At 35.7% G+C, this 21,120-nt stretch overlaps 2 protein-coding genes and 1 pseudogene across 3 annotated transcripts in view; all 3 read left to right on the top strand.

Moving 5' to 3' along the window:
* LOC148943839 (uncharacterized) overlaps positions 1-11,855 on the top strand; it is a 129,428-nt pseudogene extending 117,573 nt beyond the window's left edge. Inside the window, exon 4 of the transcript XR_016142958.1 lies at positions 8,839-11,855. The product of XR_016142958.1 is annotated as an uncharacterized LOC148943839 (transcript). The remainder of the gene's footprint in view (positions 1-8,838) is intronic.
* On the top strand, positions 659-6,832 carry LOC148943840 (uncharacterized). The gene is made up of 2 exons (XM_089101475.1): positions 659-930; positions 6,638-6,832. The coding sequence occupies exons 1-2, from the start codon at positions 747-749 to the stop codon at positions 6,829-6,831; spliced, it is 378 nt and encodes a 125-aa protein (XP_088957601.1). The 5' UTR covers positions 659-746; the 3' UTR covers position 6,832.
* On the top strand, positions 10,909-16,831 carry LOC148943838 (uncharacterized). The gene is made up of 2 exons (XM_089101255.1): positions 10,909-10,925; positions 15,486-16,831. Exons 1-2 carry the CDS (start codon positions 10,909-10,911, stop codon positions 16,297-16,299), a joined length of 831 nt encoding a protein of 276 aa, XP_088957381.1. The 3' UTR covers positions 16,300-16,831.
* The last annotated feature ends 4,289 nt before the right edge of the window (positions 16,832-21,120 follow it).

The following is a 21,120-nucleotide window of genomic DNA, read 5'->3' as shown; positions in this document are numbered from 1 at the left end:
TATCATCCCTACAAACAGAATGAGGAAGAATGGGTCCAGAGCAATCCCTCTCCTGAAAAAAATTCAGAAACTGTGTTCGATGTTTACTTTTTTGGGTTTTGCTTATTCCCCCAAGTTAGCTTCACTATCCTTCCCCCTAAGTTCCAGACCAATTTGCGCCTATACTCTACATGCACTAGCATACAAGTGTAGCATAAATTGAGCTGTAGCACTTTCGTGGGAGGAACTTTCCACGGAGGAGTTTACTGTGAGGGGAGGAAATTGTTCATAGAGGGTGAGCCAGATTTACCGTTTTTTTTTTTAAACGATCAGAAATTAATTTTAAAAAAAAGTTTTTTCAAGTGAAAAAACGGTTAACGATGTACTACTTCTGAAGTAAAATTCTGAGGTATATTAAAACTACGAAAGATCTGAAGGTATTTTCCATTGTTAGTCTTAGCTACTAAAACTTAAAGCTTTTGCGATAGTTAGCTAAAGACACTGGAATAATTTTTGACTTACAAACACATATTCAAAGCTTTATGCCGCATACTTAACAACATTATGCGCTTCAAATCCCGCACTATATTCAATGCTCCAATTTAATCTCTGAATAAAATTCTAGTTTGTGAAAATTCTATTTATCAAATTATCACACTTGATTTTGTTCAGAATTTGTATTTAGTGTAATTTTTCACATTTGTTGTCTGTTTTTTATGTGTTGGTACTGATTATTGAGAATTTTTATCATACTTTGATAATTTTTAATGTTTTTATTTGTTTTTGTTATAGAAGCTGCATATGCTTCACCAGACAATGTCGATACGATTCTAGAAACTTCTAATTCTTCTCCATCACATGAGCATCAACAGCAACCTTTGAGTATTGCATCCAGGATATCCAATTTAACATCTGTGTTGGACTCCCAGGATATGGATTGTAATGATGAAGGTACATTTGAAAATAATAGCGCTGTAATATTAGTTTGAAAAAGGAAATTCCCCATTTCGCGTATCCCCCAACCCAACTAAAGTACTCATCTTCCACTATCCCACATACTCCGCTGAAGTATCGGTTTACCATATAGCATATTGATCCATCCAATTTTCCAAAATTCAGCCAAATTTCAAGAGAGAGGATGCCAGTAGCAGCCAAGGCCACATATAGAGAATACATTTCCAAAACTGCGTTCCTACATGCTGTGAGTCACATAGGCCTACCTTGAGCTCATAGCATCAATTTACTTTCATCCCAGGGCATCATGAGGCCAGGGCATCAGAGGCTCTGGCATATTTTTTTGCATTATATTATTATTATTATTATGGACGTTATACAATCATTTATCACGTTATACTATTTATTCAACTTTGTTGTAAATTCCATGTTCACAAAAAAAATCCAAAAAAATAAAAAGCATTATTCCTATCAATTTCTAAAATAGTCAGGTTTAAGGCATCGAAAGGTGGTCATTCATTAAACTCAGAAAGGAGTCCTCTTCTGACGGCAACCTTGCTTTTTACACCACTGACTAGTGGTGTAAAAAGCACCACTAAAAAGTGGTGTAGGGAAGCCCGGTGCTTCCGGGCTTCGGAAGCGCAATCAAAGAAAGGGGTACAATTTCAATCTTTCGTTTATTTGTAATCAGCAAACATAAAACTCAAAAAATTAAATTTTATCAGATATATTTCCTCAAATAAACCAAAAGTGATATTGTAAATCCAAGATAAAAATACTAAAGAAAATAGAAAAAGAACTGAATTTACTTTAGAGAATATTTTAAGTATATTATTTGTTAAATTTGAAAATCCTTGAGATGTTATTTTTATTGTTGTGTTTTAGTATGTGCAATGCAAAATAAGAACACACCGCGCCAAAAAAAACGTTGGCAGCTAAGTAAAAATGATACTCTGACTTTTGGAGGCCTTTGAGATGTATGTATTTTACATTTGTTTTTTGTCTCCTGCTTCGCTATAAGGTACAGTATAGCTGAGCTTGGTTGATCCCTAAATGAAGACTTTAACCCAACCATAACTAAATAAAATTCTAAATGCTCATCAAAAATTTTCTGGAGAATATCACCTTTTAAGTGACAAACTTCTATGTTTTACACCCTTTTCATTAATCTGATATCTACTTTCATCCCAATCTGATGTTCTTTAACTTTCTTTGAAAACTTACCTTTAAAAACAAATTTGTCGAGAAATCGCAAAATTTGATTAATTACATGGAAAAGTCAAGATTACTTGCTTAGACTTAGATCCTTGTATGCCTGGGGGCGCATAGGACAGCGACGGTTGACCTCCAACTTGACCGATCCTGTGCCAAAGACCAAAGTTCGTTCAGAGTGGTCCAGAATCTCGTCGCCTCTTTCTCCAGGGATCGACCAAGAGTGCTGCATTGTCTTCCACTCCTTCGAATGCCGGATGGGGTCCAACACCATAAATCGTGTGAGAGGCGTCCTTCGCTCATACGGGTCAGGTGCCCCCAGTACTTCCATCTTCTCATTTTGATATCATCAGTCACCAGTGGTTTTTCAGTATCATCCCTTATCTGGGTGTTTGTTACTGTATCGGTCCAATGTACCGCAAGGTTTCTACGCAGGCAATTATTCTCGAAGCAAAATAGTCTTTTCTCAGCATTCTTTGAAAGGCTCCGGGAATCGCATCCATATAAAAGTACAGAGAGTACATTACTCCTAAACAATCGCAATTTCAAGTTCTGAAAGTAGTTTCTACAACTCGAAATATTCTTCAGCTGAGAAAGTGCTCCACCTGCACATGCTATGCGTAGTAAGACTTCTCTATTACAATTCCCATCTACTGTAATTGTACTACCGATGTACTTCAATTCTCTGATTTCTTCTATATCAGTGCCTTCATTCAGGTCCATAGGGTAGCTTTCGCTGCTAGTTCATTTATATTATGTTGAATGTCCTCTTGGCAGTGAGCTGCGAATGTGATATCGTCAGCAAAATCGCAGTCGTGTATTTGACGCTTGGGGCTTAGTTGTATGCCTCCTCTAAAGTGGCAATCTCGAAGCACAAAATTTATAAGTATGGCGAATAATATCGGAGATAGTAAACATCCTTGACGTACACCGGACTCGTAAGGGAACCACTCTGACAGCCCATTTTCCGTCTGGACTGCACAAATCTGTGTAGCATACAGGGCTTTAATCATATTCACAATTTTCGGAGACATTTCATACCCTCGGAGAATTTTCCACACTGCCTCTCGGAGCACAGAGTCAAATGCTTTCAAGAAGTCTAATAAACATTAAAATAATGTGATTCCTGCAGTAGATTCCTTTTGATTCCTGCAGTAGATTCCTTTTGATTCCTGCAGTAGAACACGTAAGATAAATATCAGGTGGCAGCAAGAAGGATTTGGGCGGAAACCATGTTGCTCATCCCTTAAAATTAAGTCTACTTGAGTCTGAACTCTGAGTTTAATCTGACATAGAACTTTACTTCCGACTGTCTGGAGTGTGATACCTCTCCAGTTATAGCATGATGTTTTTTGACCTTTCTTGAAGAGTTTCGCGATAATGCCTTTATTCCAGTCATGAGGGAGAGCCTCGTCGTCCCACACCCACCGAAGAAGCTTAAATAGTGGGCCGCCGAGAGCTTTTTTCCCATACTTCAACAGCTCCGGAGGGACTCCATCACATCCAGCTGTTTTCCAATTTTTTGGTGACTTAAGGGCTATTATAGCTTCCTGAAAGAGGATGAGGCCCAAATAGATATCCAAATTAAATAGGGGCATGTCAGGGACCAACAGTGACTCATTGGGTATGAGTTAGCTCAGAACACCCAAGAAATATTTACTCCAATGGTTCTGGACATCTACCTGATTGGTAAGCAGCTGCCCACGTTTATCCTCTTTGAAGGTGCAAGGGTTTGTTTGCGCGCCTTGTCATTCCTGGCAGACGTTTTCACTCGCTTACGGCACATTTATACTGCCTCTTTAAACTATCACAGTATTGTCTATCGCTAGGCTGACTAGATGAATTACTAGGTAAGTATTTATCAACAAGAACTTTCAGATTTGTTCATTCCTTAATCAGCTGCCAAGTTTCTTCACTAATCCACTCTTCCTTCTTTCGTTTCTTATATCCAAGAACTTCCACTACAGCATCTTTTAGGCACTCCGATAGTGATTTACAAAGAGAATCTGAACTTGTTTCGCCGGAGTCATCGCGGCTCAGAGCTGCGAGCATATTTTTTAGTGCAAGATTATATTTTTCACGAATAGTCTTATCACGGAACTTATGGATATCATATTTCTTAACTGTAACTGGCACTTTCTTCGCCATCTTCAGTTTAAATCTGTACTTGGCTTTAATTAGCTGATGGTCAGAGAAACAATCGGCTCTGGGGTAAGCTCTGACATCCTCAAGGGACCTTCTGCGCTTGCTGACAAGCATATGGTCGATCTGGTTTCGATTGGTGCCATAAGGTGAATTCCACGTGTATTTGTGGAGGTCTTATGGGGGTACCATCTACCACCTGCAATCATGTCATTAGTGGCACAATAATCAATCAGTCTCAGGCCATTTTCAATGATTTCACCAAGTACATGAGAACCGATCAGCGTTGGTGCATAATCCTGGTTGCAGCCCACTTTTTCGTTAAAATCACCACACACAACAAATATATCGTGGCTATGAATTTCATTTGTGACAGCACTAAGCGACTGATAGAAAGTGTCTATCAGAGTTGCTTGATTCATTTGTTGGAAAATACACTGCTATAAACGTCATTTTTGCCTGGGTAGTCGCAAAAGGCGCTCTCAGGATACGATCGTTGATTGGTTCCCAATCAAGAAGGCGTTTCTTCGCTGCACCACTGAAAGCCAGTGCCACTCCAGCCACTTTAATATGCTCTTTACCAGAATAAAGCACATGATAATTCTCGCACTCAAGGGTCCCAAACTGTTGAATTCGTGTTTCAGATAGTACAGCCACATCTGTCCGATACTTATCAAGAATTCTCATCACATTATTTATCCGACCCGGCTTGGTATCTGAGTTAATCATTCTAATATCCCAAAATCCAATTCGGAAAGCATATTTCGTAGTCAAAAATCGTATCCGAGGGCGTTCAGGGCTCAGTATCTCAAGATCAGTCGAAATTCTGAGGTCATTTGTCGTTGATTCAGTAATAATTGTTTTTTTTTTGTTGTTGTTTATTTTTACGGTGACAGGTTATTAGCCTGTCGACCAACCCTCACCACGTTTCAGACTTGGGACCTTCAGTTGTGGCCTGAGAGTTTCAATCCTGTTAACCTCCCTGGTACAGACCAGGTGGGTTTAAAAGTCAAGATTATGAAGTTTAAGTGTCTAGAATAGGAAACAACACATTATTAGAAACAGACCAGATTCAAAACTATCTTTTACCGTGAAAAGTGAAAAGTGATCATTCGGTAAAATCTACTGCCACAATTTAGTTTAAAGAGTCTTGTTGACTATTTGTAGTCTAAATTATCTATAGTCTAATATAGTCTATATATAGTCTATTTTTTTAAAGGGAGTAAAAAAAAAAGAAAAAAAAGTCTAATTGAAGGGTAATACTACTTTTATTTCGATTATGAAATATCCAATAAGTAGTGCAGATCAAGAATTATAACTAAATAAACGAAACATATTTTTTTCAAACTAAGAAAATCCATACACACAGCCAATACATACAAAAAGTCTATTTTTTTCCCATTTGAAGATAATAGAATCATTGTTGCAGGCTAGTAAAGAGCATATCAGCGAACCTTGAATGCACTTGATAGCACGTGAAGATTGTTAAAATTAGAACAAATCCTGATTTTGATAGCTTGGCGATGTTTTGATTCCTGCGTTCACCAGATCATCCCCCTTTCCCCCAAAAATAAGTTATTGCAAGTGTGTGTTTTACTCCACTGTGGTATCTAAGTAGACCCATACTAAAAAAATAAGAAAAAAATCACCAAGAGACAAGTGGCAAAGGATCTTGTTTAAATAGAAAAAGAACGTAACCTCTTATATGATATAAATGCGTGAGATTTGAGTGCAACGGTACCTTCGCCACTATGAATATGGTTTTTTTAATACAGTTTTAGAACATCTCAGTAAAGGTTTTCAAGAGCACCTCAGAAACTACAGAGTAGCAATAACTAAATTATAAACTCAAAAGATGCTTGTGAAAGTATAGAGCTTTACACCCTTTTTTTAATAAGTCAAAGGTAGAAGCGCTGATAATTTGCTACCATGCCTTTCCAGTCCACAAAGGCTAGTTCTTAGTATGTACAAATAGGTTAGCTCTAGTTATTTCTATTTCCAAAAATTAATTAGCTATCATTTGGATATGGAAATTTGTGATTAAAGTTCACCAATCACCAATCATGAAATTGGTGTTCTAATTACCATTTATTAATGATCCTTTAAATTATAGTTCCATCATATAGTTCCATCATTTAGTTCTATCAAATAGTCATTAAGTTCCTAAGTTCATTAAGTTCTATCAAATTATAACGCTTAAACTTGTTCAGGTCTGATATATTTTTCACGCTGGTAGTATGTTTTTTTATCTTGTGAGGTTTAATTATTTATTGGTAAATTATTGAGAATATTTAATCTTACTTTTATTATTTTCTGTCTCTTTGTTTATTTTTTATTTTTGTTGTTGAAGCTGGAGATACTTCATCAATTGAAGCTGAAATGATCAGAGAAAATTCTATTTCTACTCTATCATCTGAGCATCAACAGCTACCTGTGGATGCTGCTTCCAGAATAGCAAATTTAACATCTGAATCGGACTCCCAAAATCTGGACAACAATGACGAAGGTATATTTGAAACTAGTAGCGCTATGAACTTAGTTTGAAAAAGGAAATATTTTGTCAAACATAAAAGTTTTTGTAAATTTTACAAGTATAACATCAACAATATATCAAGCAAAATAAACAACATAACAAAATTCAAACTCAAGCATTTTATTAGCCTCCAAAATTGGAGACTATAAATACATAAAAAATGGACAAACTGACCATATGAATATAAAACAACAAACAAATTTAATGAAAGGCCAATATACACAAACCTGAATTATACTAGAAAATTTAGTTATTATTATAATTTAATTATAATTAATAAATCATAATTAAATTTATTGTTTTTGTCTCTTTGTTTATTTTTTATTTTTGTTGTTGAAGCTGGAGATACTTCATCAATTGAAGCTGAAACGATCAGAGAAACTTCTATTTCTACCCTATCATCTGAGCATCCACAGCTACCTGTGGATGCTGAATCCAGAATAACCAATTTAACATATGAATAATCAATAACCAATTTAACATATTAACTATATTAACCAATTTAACATATGAATATGAAACCAATTTAACATATGTTATATGTTAAATAACCGATTTAACATATAACATAAGGAAAATATTTTTTTGCAACATAAAATAGTGTTGATGATAGTTTTTGTAAATATCCCTTCTGGTCTTCAGATTAATGCACCCCAATTCAGGCTTAATTATCTGTTAACTGAACTTCGATAATATGGACATAAGTAAACTCCACCTTGATGTATTTAAGTTCAAACTTATAGTTTTGTTTTAATGACATTTTGCTAATTCAGGAAAAAGTAGACTCTGCAAGAAGCGCCCATTCAAACTTACACGTTTGTTAATCGAACTTCATTAATCCAGGAGATGAATAAATTGTATTCTAATTAAGTGAAATTTTCTAGAGTGAGAATTGCCGTAAGTTAAAGACAGCTTATATTCAATCAAATAGAAGTCATGGAGGATATTTCAAAAGGTCTGTGACAAAACTGAGCCACCTATTCTAAAGACTAAGTCTAAGGGCCACGATCGCATTCGATCGTTTTGAATCCACCAGAACTATGTTAGGCTCCTGGTGTAAATGTGATTTGAACTAAGTTGAGTGTCAAAAATTTATATTTCTTGAAAGATATTTTTAGCAAACTGATTAAAGGACTTGCGGGTAGCTAAAGAGACTATGCATGTTTTCTAGCGCCGTTTTTTCTGTGCTATTAGACTGTGCTTAGAAATTGCTTGTGATAAAATGTGTATCTTTTATTGTCTTCAATCCGTAAATAATCAAGCTGATAGCAATGCTCAAAAAAGTGTTCCTTCAAAGGAATTTCTATGAGTGAAAATCATTAACGTGAAAAAAAAAAAAATTCAGTGCAAAAATTGTTTGTAGGCTAGAAACGAAAGCTGAACATCAATTTAAATTAAACCAAGGTTTGTTCAGAAATCACAGTAAAAGAGGGAAATGGGGACACTTTTCCATGTAGATCCCCTTTTTTAGACCTACATAATTATTTTCTGCTGTCTACAAGTTCATTGGTACAGTGGCTTTCTTAATTTATGGAATGTTGCTGTTGCATTAATTTTCAAAGTGAAATTATGATACAAGTTTATAACTTCAATTAGGGGAGAGGTGTAGAAAAGGAAATTATTCGTTAACACCTATCAATTTTTTTAGTCCCGTTTCATGTTGTAAAGCTGATAAAGATTTTTCAAGAAATTATAATAATTAAAAATATAAAGATTTGATAAAGAAATTATTCGTTAAAATTTATCAATTTCTTTTAGTCCTGTATGACTTTCAAGTTTCATGTTGTAAAGCTGATAAAGATTTTTATATTATTATTCCAATTCTGATTCTTCTATGAAGTGAAACTAATTTCAAGTTTTGTTCTTTCATTTTGTTTTATTCGAAAGTGGTAGGTAGTGTAGATCCCAAACAGGTAGCAATAATAGAATGTTCACCTCATATTTGTAATTGCTACGATGTCTAATTATTGAATCGTTTTCATCCTATTCAATTTTAATAAAATAATTTTTTACTATAGAGATAATTCATTCTACTGTGTGCAGTTCTGATGGTGTAGATCAACCGAAACTCTTTGGCCCAAAACCAATCGTGAAGGTGAAGAAACTGACAGAGAAGGTTAGTGAAGACTTAACAGCTGGTATTTGGCGTTGCGCCTCTTGTGCAAAAGCAGAAAAATCGTTTTTTATGCTAGATCTTCACATAGACACCGGCTGTGAAGAACTATCACCAATAGAATGTGACATCTGCCCTGCAGTATTTAGGAATTATAGAAATTTTGCTGTTCATATTATAGAACACCAAATGGGCAAGACAAGAAGATGTCCTATTTGTTTGTGTGAATGCATTGGGGATGTGAGTCAACATTTAGTTATACATGGTAATTTTTCACCGAGCGCATCTGAGTTAGAACTACAGGGATGTACATCACTAGCTGTTACACAGAGCCATTCTACAAATGTTTGTTTCAGTTCATTCGAATTGGAATCTGAAGCAAAAAACTTGGACAATAATAAGATATATTTGAATAGTTCCTTGCGCAGTAAAAAAGACGAAACCTTGAAAAGACTGAAAAAAACCCATTTAAATATAAAGCAATATATTTGTGACGTATGTGACAAGAGCTTTTCTCAATCAAGCAATTTGAATCAGCACCGAAGACTGCATACTGGGGACAAACCGTTTAAATGTGAGGTCTGTGACAAAACTTTTTCTCAGTCAAGCATTTTGAATCAGCACCAAAGAGTGCACACTGGGGATAAACCGTTTAAATGTGAGGTCTGTGACAAAACTTTTTCTCAGTCAAGCAGTTTGTATCAGCACCGAAGAGTGCACACTGGGGATAAACCGTTTAACAGTGAGGTCTGTGACAAAACTTTTTCTGTGTCAAGCGGTTTGATTCTGCACCAAAGAGTGCACACTGGGGATAAACCGTTTAAATGTGAGGTATGTGACAAAACTTTTCTCAGTCAAGCAGTTTGAATCAGCACCAAAGAGTGCACACTGGAGAGAAACCATTTAAATGTGAGGTTTGTGACAAAACTTTCTGTCAGTCAAGCGATTTGATTAATCACCAAAGAGCGCACACGGGGGATAAACCGTTTAAGTGTGAGGTATGTGACAAAACTTTTTTTGTTTCAAGCGGTTTGTAACACACAAAAGAGTGCACACTGGTGAGAAACCGTTTAAATGTGAGATCTGTAACAAAACATTTTCTGTGTCAAGCGGTTTGATTCTGCACCAAAGAGTGCACACTGGGGATAAACCGTTTAAATGTGAGGTATGTGACAAAACTTTTTCTCAGTCAAGTCCTTTGAATCAGCACCAAAGAGTGCACACTGGGGATAAACCGTTTAAATGTGAGGTCTGTGACAAAACTTTTTCTGTGTCAAGCCATTTGATTAGGCACCAAAGACTGCACACTGGGGATAAACCGTTTAAAAGTGAGGTCTGTGACAAAACTTTTTCTCGGTCAAGCAGTTTGAATAAGCACCGAAGACTGCACACTGGGGATAAACCGTTTAAATGAGAGGTCTGTGACAAAACTTTTCTTGGTCAAGTGGTTGAATTCAGCATCAAAGAGTGAACACTGTGTAGAAACTGTTTACATGTGAGGTCTGTGAGAAAACTTTTTCTGTGTCAAGCCATTTGATTAGCAACCAAAGAGTGCACACTGGGGAGAAACCGTTAATATGTGAGGTCTGTGAGAAAGCTTTTTCTGATTCAAGCAGGTTGATTAAGCACCAAAGAGTATACTTACACTGGTGAGAAACCGTTTAAGTGTGAGATATGCAAGATAGAATATTCTTCTAAATTAAATCTTAATAATCATATAACAATCCAATCTTAGAAAAAACTTGCTTGTTTATATTGTACCATAACAATTTTTGTGGTCTTGCTGAACCGTATTATTCTTTTCTGCTTTTTTTTTTACTGCCCTTTTGTATTTTATCAGTTCATAAATTAATTTATTTTTTCTTGGAATATTTTTGTTTATTTCTTCAGTGATTTCTCTTTTGCTTATTGTTTTAACTTGTTCGTTCCCTTTGTCTGTGATCCCCCTCCCCCCCCCCCCAAAAAAAAATCCAGTATGTGTATGCCTATTGAGTAAACACCTCTGTAAAGTCCATTCTATTCTTCGTATAATATTTTGCCAAGTGTTTTTGCCTATCCTTCTGATTCATTGATTTGTGGAATTTTTGTGTTAATTTTTTCAATGACTTTTCTTTTGTCATTTGTTCTAACTTGTTCCTTCCTTTGGCTACGGCTTTCTCCCCCCCTCCAATTAAGTCTCTATGTGTATGACTGGTTGAGTTCACACTCCTGTAAAGTCTGTTTTATTCTTCTTTTAATGTTCTCCCACCTTTTTTGAAAACTTCTTTCCATATCCTTTTGATTGTAACTGTGAATAATTATTAGGTTTTAGTCTGCAGGTCTGCAGAATAAGTTTGCAGACCTGTTTATAGTTTTAGTCTGCAGAATAAGAGCAGGTTTTAGTCTGCTCTTAGGGAGGTAAATCTTTAAAACCATGATTGTCACCAATATTTATGCTTAGGGAGGGGGGTGGCTGTCTGCTCATTAAGTGAGTGCTCCAATTTGGCGTGGTTCTTCTAAGTGATTATAAAGTCTTCTGGACTCCAATTCAGATAATAAAGAAATGAGGAATATTGGTTTATTCATACAATCAGTGACTAAAAGCTTTATTTTCTAGCGTAAGAACTTTGGAAATAAATTTTGTTCTGTTTTTGGTTTCTTGACTACCAAAGGATATATGATGAAATATCTTGGTGTTTTAATAAAATTATGGCAGATTATTCCAGTTTATTTTACTTCAAAATCGGCCGAAAATTCTAGTTTTTCGATCAGCTTAAAACTGGTTTGTTGAATGGGCCAGGGGAGATTGTGGCACTAACCAAAAGATAGTGGCACTAACCACAAGATAGTGGCACTGGTTAAAACCCATACTGTAGTTCAAGTAGTCCTAATTCACAAAAAAATAAGCTCCTTTTTCTTGTTTGGGATATTTGTATATTAAAATGAATTAATAAAATGATAGATCTAGTCTTTTGGGCGAAATGTGTTATTTTTTTTTTTTTTTTTTTTTTTTTTTTTTTTAGACTAGCGCACTTTGTATAGAAGCAGGTTTTTGTAGAAACTTCGGAAGTAGCTCATTCGACTAGAAATTGAAAGACTTAATGCTCTTTCTAATAGTCAAAAGCAATAGGAGGGTTTACATCCCCGCTCCTATACCCGTCATTTCCCCAAGCATATCCAATGAAATTTTGGGGATAGCCATCTTGTTCAACGTAGTTGAAAGGTCCATTAATTATGTATTTGAGGATGACAAGCCTCAATATTTTTTTTGGATCGGTTTAGGAAAGAGGGGCGTGGGGGGGGGGGGGCTATTTGCTCTCCGATCTCTTTTGACTCCTAGAACTTTCAGTTTCCAATCAAGTTTATCTGAAGTTTGTCGGATCGGATTTTGATCGGATGCATTTGAGAAAAAGAAGGTGTGGGGGGGGGGTTATACCCTCCGATCAATTTTTATAACTCTTAAATAGGTAATTACAACTTTCAATTTCCAATCAAATGAGCTATCTCTGAAGTTTATACGACCACCTCTTACATAAAACCTAATATGCCCCCGAACATAGATTAAAACATTTGCCCCAACGTTCTGGGGGTTTTGTCAACACCGGAGTTTTTGTTATTTGATCTGTAAACAATTTTAAACAAGATAGCTATCTCAAAATTTTGATTGAATACATCTGGCGGGGGGGGGAGGCCTTGCAGGGGGCTAGTTGCCCTGCTATCACTTTTGACTCTTAATATGGGCACTAGAAATTCTGATTTACAATCGAATGAGTTCCGTCCGAAGTATATACGACCATCCCTTCCATAAAAACCTTGCCCCCAGGGCACATTTTACAACACTTGCCCCCGGTTTTTGAGGGTCAGTTTTATCCCTGGTGTAAATTTTTTATAGTTACTTTATGAAAAAATCGATTGCACGCATTTGGGAAAATAAGGTAGGGAGAGGGGGGGGGCTAGTTGCCATCAGGTCACTTTTGACTCTTAAAAGTTGAATTAGAACTTTCAATTCGTAATCATTTGAGTCTCCTCCAAAGTTTATACGACCACCTCTTCCAATAAAACTTTTTATACCCCCGCGTCATAAGTTTTAACCCATCCACGGGCTCGGGGGGGGGGGTATGTTGACAACAAAGTTTTTTTTGTCTGATCGTTTGGCAACAAGAACAAGAGTTTGGCTACTGCCCGTTTCCCTAATGGTAAAAGACCTACTGTGTATTTGTCACTTTACTAAAACGAACTATACTACAAATATTTTCTTTTGTTTCTTATTACGACATTTAAAATAAAATGAAAATTGCAGTTAAACCAGGCCAGGACTTACCAATATGCCCACTAGACCATGCTGTCTTCACTATCCCCGGAGTTTTAGGGATTTCCCCAAAAATCTTGCAAAAACAGAGCAGCAAAACCGCTTGGGCCTAGAAGCGTCAAAGCTTTGGCCCTGAGTGATACAAAATCTTGATCTGGCGAGCTTTCAGCAATTATTATCATTATATATCAACTATTTGGTTTAATGTTATTAGTTCTTGCCAAAGCTATTAATTTATTTTTGAATAAAAAATTATTTTCAAATAGGGGATTTTGAAAAACTTCAAACTTTGGCAATCAAAACCGAAAATAAATTATTTTTTTTTCAAAAGTCGGAGAAAAGTTTTTTAAAGAAAAGTTTAGGCCATATTGAACTTAAGATCAGACGAAATTGAAACCTACGATAGCTCGAAATATCACCAGATGGCTAATTTGACAGTTCTTTAAACAAATCAAATACGATACAAGAATACAATATTAATACAAATCTTTAAGTTAGCCAACCAGACAAAGTGTTATAAGTCTAGGAGCCCAGCTGGACATGAGGAAACATGTTAAGAAAACAATTCTTACTCCATAATATGCAGAATTATCAAAGACATTTTGGAGGGGAAGAACCTTTATCTTCACTTTTTTTTACTTGTTTTTACCAGTTTTTCTAAAAAAAAATTAATGAATTTCTTGTAACCTGTATATTTACAGATTATATACCCCTACCCCCCAAATTTAAAAATTTATACTCAGAATTGCATCTTGAATGTAAATATAACATTCATTTGCATTACATATGAACTTTAAACGTATATTAGCCATATGGTGGATGTCCCAATAGCTCAAGAGCAAAACGAACATATATTACTATTAAGGAATATATAAAACCTTAAATGAACAGAAATTAAAGAAACAATCATAGCAAAAAATATACAACAGGTGCAAACATAAATGAACAAATAAATCTTAAACGAGTAAAGCTGAAATTGAATATGCAAATCAAGCTTAAACAGAATAAAATTATTTTGCTTTGGAAGTATAAATGAAACCCACAACAAACAGAAATCAAATAAAAAATCGTAGTAATCAAACATTCAATTGGTACCAATATAAATGAATAAATAAATCATAAAACGAGTGAAACTTAAATTGAATATACAAATCAACCTTGAAACGAACAAAAATCACTAAAAGCAAGAGTTTGGGTTTTGCCTTCTTTTCTCACTTTCAGAAGAGCAATTGGAAGATGTATTCGCTGCCGACGAATCGAATAAGAAAGCCGAACTTTTCCAAGAAAAACTTACAAATAATTATTTCCTCCATTTTCCAGAGGTCGAAAAGAAAAGATGTTGTAATGATCAGCTGCATATAAATGATGCAATAAAAAGTTTAATCAGACTAAAACTAAAACAGTTTCGCCAAGGAAAAACTGAAAAAGCTAACCTACTAAGGAGATCTATAAAAAAAAGCAGATTCGAAAAGCTTCAGCCCAATATTACCGTAATAGAGTAAGTGAACTTTTTAAAGGACAACCGAAGCAGTGGTAAAATACAGTCAAGAAAATCAGGGGTGAAACATTCAAAAATGTTGACTTTAATCTCGATGTTCCCCCTGAAACTACAGCTAATTCACTAATAAACACCTCGCCACTATTGTACAAACCCTCCCTCATCTCTCATGTAATATTCCATGCCCCCCAGCACCAGACCAGGTTATCCCTGTAGTACAACCTGTTGATGTTGAGGCGAAAATATGTAAACTACAGAGAACTTCAATATGCCCCCTTGATATTCCAATTGATTTAGTAAAAGAATTTCCTGATAAGTTATCAAAACCTTTATCAAATATTTTTAATACAACAACAAGAAGTGGTTCATTCCCTAAGTGCTGGAAAAAAGGATACATTACACACATACAGAAAGAAGGTGTTAGTTTGGATTTTTATGAAGTCCGACCAATTACCTTAACACCAATATTCTCGAAACTGTATGAGAGCTTCGCAGCAGATTGGCTTAAAAAGACAAACCTTGAACTTATTGATGAACAACAATTTGGAAACATGAAAGGTTTATCTGCCACACATTACCTGGGCAGTCTCCTCGATATTGTATATAATCTACTTGACGAGCCAGATACCTGGCTCAATCTTCTTTTAATTGACATCCAAAAGGCTTTTGGTCTGGTTAGTCATAATATTTTAGTTGAAAAATTGCTGGATGAATTTAATGTACCTCATTTTCTAGTGAATATTATTGCTTCTTTTCTGTGAAATAGGAGTAAAGTTGTAAAGTACAAAAATGTTTATTCTGATTCACTCCCTATTTCTTGCGGAGTTACACAGGGTACGCTATTAGGTCCTTTACCATTTTTGGTAATGGTTAACAATCTTGCAAATGAATCAGCCGATCGATGGAACTTTCTGGATGACATGCCATTGCTCGAAAAGTGCAGAAGAAATATTAAGAGCAATGCAATGGAAATTCTCAAAGATGTTGGAAGTGAAGCAGCCCAGTCAAAATTTAAAGTGAATTTTGATAAATCTAATATTATGACCTTCAGTTTTCTTAAATCGAAGCCATCATTTACAACCCCACTTCCTAATGAAATATTTACAACAAAAACTAAACTCTTAGGGGTCAAAGTGACCCCCAAATGGGAGGCCCACATTTGCTCTATTGTTAAACAGGCTAGTGCATATCTGTATCTCCTTAAGCTATTGGCTAAATTTCCATGCCCAAAAACACGTATCCTCCGCCTTTATATATCTTTTATCCGTCCAAACCTTGATTATGCTTGCCCGTCGTGTCATTTTAACCTTACGGCGGACCAGTCCGATAGGCTAGAAATTATCCAGAAGGGGGCCCTGAGAATTATTGACGGTCAGGGTAAAGTACCTTACATTCTCCTCCTCAAGGATTTCTGCCTTCCTACCTTGGCAGCCCGACGTGTTACTCTTTGTACTAATTTCGGAAATAATCTGCGTCGCAACCCACGCTTTCAATGTATACTCCCAGCCCTTCATTGCCCCCAAAAGCCCCGTTTACCCCGATCAAAACCACAAAAAAATCCCGGTTCTAAATCTTATTAATGCAAGAACTGAGCGTTACAGAAAGAGCTTTGTGCCAGCGTTCGTTGAAATCATAAATAAATGAATATTGCAATATATCATGTTAATGGGTCATGTGTATTGTTAATGTGTTAGTTTATTTGTTTCATTTGGTACTTGACAGGCCAGTTGGGTTCATCGCTCTAGGTTTTATAATGTACTTATGTTTGTTCTTATGTACTCATTTTTATTCATTTTACTTATGTTACTTACTTTTTCTTTTACTTATGTTTTAATTTTTTACTTTCTTTACTTATGTACTCATTTTATTTATAGTACTCATTTCTATTTGACAGACCAGTTAGGTTCATCGCTGTATGTTTGTATATTGTACTTGAGTACTTATGTTTTTTTATATACAATGTAGGCTAGCTGACATAAAGCAACAAGTTCGGCAGTTTTTTATGTTGTGAGAGTTGCTTGGTAATAAAATACTATTCTAAGTAGATATATTTCATTTCTGGAAAAGAATAAGTTTTTTTATCCTAATCAGTTTGGTTTTTTGAGTGGTAGATCAACAGAGCAAGCAGTAGCGGCTCTACATCATTTCTTATCAGAGGCTATGGATGATTGTTATATGGAGGCAACCATATTTTTTGACATAAAAAAAGCTTAAGATACAATAGATCATGCAATTCTTTTTGATAAATTGGAAAATATAGGAATCTGTGGACTAGCTCTGGATTTAACGAGGTCATATTTATCTGAAAGAAGTTTTAAAGTCCAAGTTTGTGAAGAATCATCTCATATTTTCCCGTTAGAAAATATCGGGGTACCGCAGGGATCTGTATTGGAGCCCATACTTTTTTTGATTTATGTAAATGATCTTCCAAATTGCATGCCTTCAGGTGATGAGTTACCAATATTGTTTGCGGATGATACAGCAATTAGTTTGAGGGTGGGCAACGAGGAGGTTTTTCGATTGTCCTTGGAGACTGTTGCATTGAATGTAAATTCTTGGTTTCATGATAACCGATTAATACCTAATTTAGAGAAGTCGGAATTTATGGTTTTTGGGAGAAGTTCGAGGTCAGTGAAGCGTGTGTCATTTCAAATTATTAATATTGGAACCTCCACAATAAAAAAAGTGGATTTATTTAGATATTTAGGTATTTATATTGATTCAACTCTGTCGTTTAAAATGCATATTAGTAAACTTAAAGCAACAGTGTCCAGGAATCTCGGTTGTTTGCATAGATTAAAGTTTCTGTTTCCATACCAAATCATTAGAACTTTATATTTTTCATTAATTGATTGCTATTTCCAGCATTGTTCGACTGTTTGGATTCTGACTTTCTCTTCACTATTACGAGGACTTCAAATCGTACCAAATAAATCAACAAGAATCATGGACTATTTTTAGCACACCCTACGAAAACACGGAACTTTCCTGAAATTAAAAAAGATTTCCTATTTTTTTGTATTATGGATTTAAAAAAAATTTTTCACCTTAATTTGGGCATATGGTTTTTGAAAATGCAACATGAAGATCATTTTTTTAATAGTATGAAACTTTTAGTAGAAAATAAATATAGTCATTTATCAAGAACTAGTGATAAGATTCTTTTCCCGTTTGTTAAAAATGAGAGATCCAGGATAAGTTAAAGATATCAAGTTCCTCAGGTTGCGAATAAATATAAGTTATTTGAATTAGTAAGTGAATCACCATCACTATACATATATAAAAAGAAATTGAAAAAGATGGTCCTTTCAGCCTACTGTAGCGGGGATTGATTGTACTATTGATTTATTTATAAATTGTTAAGTAAATCCCATCCCTATCTCCGTGAGTGGATAGTTAAGTTATGTATGTTTTTTTTTTTTTTTCTTCTTTAAATTTATTTTAAATTTTGTTATGTTCTTATGAAATTTTCTTTTGTTTCTGAAGCCATGTTAGCGGGATGTTTAATTTTTTTCCCCCTATTGTTTGATAAAGGAGACATTACGAAATTCCTCTCTTCTCCTTTGTACAAAATTTATGTATATGTTTTTGTTAAATAAAGTCAAGTCAAGTCTATGTTGTTCACACTAGCATAAAATCAAAAATATTCTCTGGGGCTGTGAGTTTTATTCCACTCGTGTACGAGGCGGCAGATGTAGCTTATCTCATCCCAGCCTGTGAAAAGCCTGAACAGACTGGTAAGACCCGGAAACTAGACTGTACTTCCATTAAAAAAATGCCTCGGAAACAAACATAAAAGATAATCCAAGATCGGTTTCAAACGTCTTTAGGAAGAGTGAATGAGTTTGGCTTATGATGAAATATTGTTTGACGCTGCTCAAGCCACAATAGTGGCTTAATAAAACGTCACACGTTCTTACCATTTCTACGTTTGTTGATAATGTTATTTAAAAAATGTGGTAAGTGCCAGTTAAGTATGATGTAATTATTAGTTGAAAATTAAACTCATCTCATCTTGTAGATAATTTCACTTCTTAGCACGTCCTTGCTACAAATATCATCTTAAAAACCAAAAAGGTATCAATTGTCCAACTACCACAGTCTGATCTCAGTTTGCAATTAATGACCATAGATGTGGTAAAGAGCAGCCACGCATGCAGAATAAATGATGTGCTGAATGCCCAGATTCAGGTCACTCAAGTAATTCAGTAGCCTGTCTAGAAAATCGAAAATCAGTCTCACAGCAAAACAGATGACACAAATTGCAATTAGCACTGACGGACTTCTGTCTGTTTAATCATGGAATGTTCATGGTGGGGTTCTTTATAAGTCATCGGCTTTGGAGAAACTATGTAAATCAAATAGCATGATTACAGGACCAGTGTTTGACACACAAAAGTTCTCAGCTTTTAAGTCCTTCTCCTAGTGTAGCACGACATCTATCCCCAGCTAAAAGACTTCAAGCAGAACGAAGGCAAAGCGGTGGTCTAGCCAATCATCACTATTTGAATTGTGTGATTGCTATCTTGCCATAACAATTGACGATCTTATATAGTTAACATATATCTTCCAACAAATTACAAAGACAGCGCTTCTGAAAGAAATATTCTTATTGCTTGCCAAAAAGTAGCCAAATTGTAAAAGAAAATAAAAAAGATGAATAAGAAAATGTATGCTTATTGCTGGCTTTAATTGCAACTTACTTCAGAAATAAAGTGCATGAGGCGAAGATTTTCTTTCTATTTTGCCAAACGGCTACACGGTCATTCCAAAAAATAAAATTACACGTTCATTTTCATCGCTGGAAGTACATCTAACCTTGAACATGCGGTATTGCTCTATCCTCCTGATTCAGATCTAATAGTTAAGGTTTGTCTGCAACGATAATATATTGATCATATTCCTCTGTCCCTCTTAATTCCCATAAGTGGTACTCATTCTTCTGAATCAGGTTAAAAAAAAATCCAAATTTTATCATCTTTTGGATAAAATTAAGAAGAATGTCTTCAAATCGGAGTGTGACCGCATATTGGATGAAATCCGAATTCGGTTCCAGCTACTTCAGCAAGAAACTGGGACGGACTAGTCCACAATACAAATTGAACTTAATTTCTACGGTGCCCAGATTATTCACGTTCTGAAAATCGCAAAAATGTACCCTGTCCCTATGAGATTGTGTAGACTGGACCCCGAAAAGTTTGGATGGTCTAGAAACAAAAGCATTACAGTCACATGCCAATCATCAAAATTCTGGCTTCGTTTGTGGACTGAGTATTACAAGCCAAAAGTGGAAAAAATCTCACGGAGCTGCTCAAAGTGATGGACTCGCTGAAACAACATGTAATGACACAAAGCTACTATCAGTGAGTTACAACGGTATTCATATTTTAAGACGCAGTTTTCTGAACCTGATGCTAAAAGATATGAGAAATTTGAAAGTGAATAAAATCATCAACTACTCACTCCTGGGCCAGGTGCCTTCGTTATTAGCACAAAAGACGTTAGTGACGTTACGCGAAAACTTAAAGAAAAAAAACAATCAATGAGTTATGATAGTGTAAGTGCCCTTCATTTTCCAAATGCGTCTTGTAAGCTAATCTGTCATCTTTCTTTGCTATACCAGATGCTTTTTTTTGCAGTGGTGCAGCTCCATTTTCTTTCTGTTAAGGTCTTAATTCACCGGTCCTTAAAAAGGGAAGGATTCATATGAGTGCCCGTTGTACAACCTATTACTGTTTCATGTGTATTTCCTAAGGTTATTGAATTGCTCATAATTAATTGTGTACGTTCTACTTGTTATATGCCTCCCAATCAATTTGAACACATTGGAGCCGTCCTGGCTAAGTGGACGTGCGCTGGGTTGAGAATTCTTTGTCCAAGGGGCACGGGTTCGATCCCTGGTGTGGCCAGTTATTTGATTTGGGACGAGGGTCAGTGACTCTGTAAGCTCAGCCAGAGTCGACCCAGCTCTAAATGGGTACCTGGAGAAATCTGGGGAAGGTAAGCAGGAAAGGTGAGCGAGAGCACAGGATTGCTGGCCCCCAACCCCCCACTGCACTTTCTTGCTGAGGGGCCATGAAATAGAGATCAGCACCACCGGCTTGGGCCTTAAGGGTCTAGTCTGGTCATACTTACTTACTATACAATCAATTTGAATTCCAGCCCAAACTTCGATGTTTCCATGCTCTAATATGTTTATGTAATTTGTCGGTTGATGCAGATGAGTGCAATGAGACCCTAGCCCTTGGAACGTACAATGTTAGTAAAAACTTTTACTCGATATTGGATCCCTAAGAAATAAATGTGCTTTTGAACCGAGAAGTATCACCAGATTTAGCTAGGCTTATTCTTTACATGTACTGCCATATAAAAGCTTTAATAAGGATTCCAGAAAAAGGATA

Source organism: Artemia sp. Qi Xiang Cuo, chromosome 15 (genome assembly GCF_049724085.1).
Source record: "Artemia sp. Qi Xiang Cuo chromosome 15, ASM4972408v1, whole genome shotgun sequence".
Taxonomy (NCBI): domain Eukaryota; kingdom Metazoa; phylum Arthropoda; class Branchiopoda; order Anostraca; family Artemiidae; genus Artemia; species Artemia sp. Qi Xiang Cuo.
Note: the sequence above shows the minus strand (reverse complement) of the source record. Positions and strands in the feature narration are given on the sequence as shown.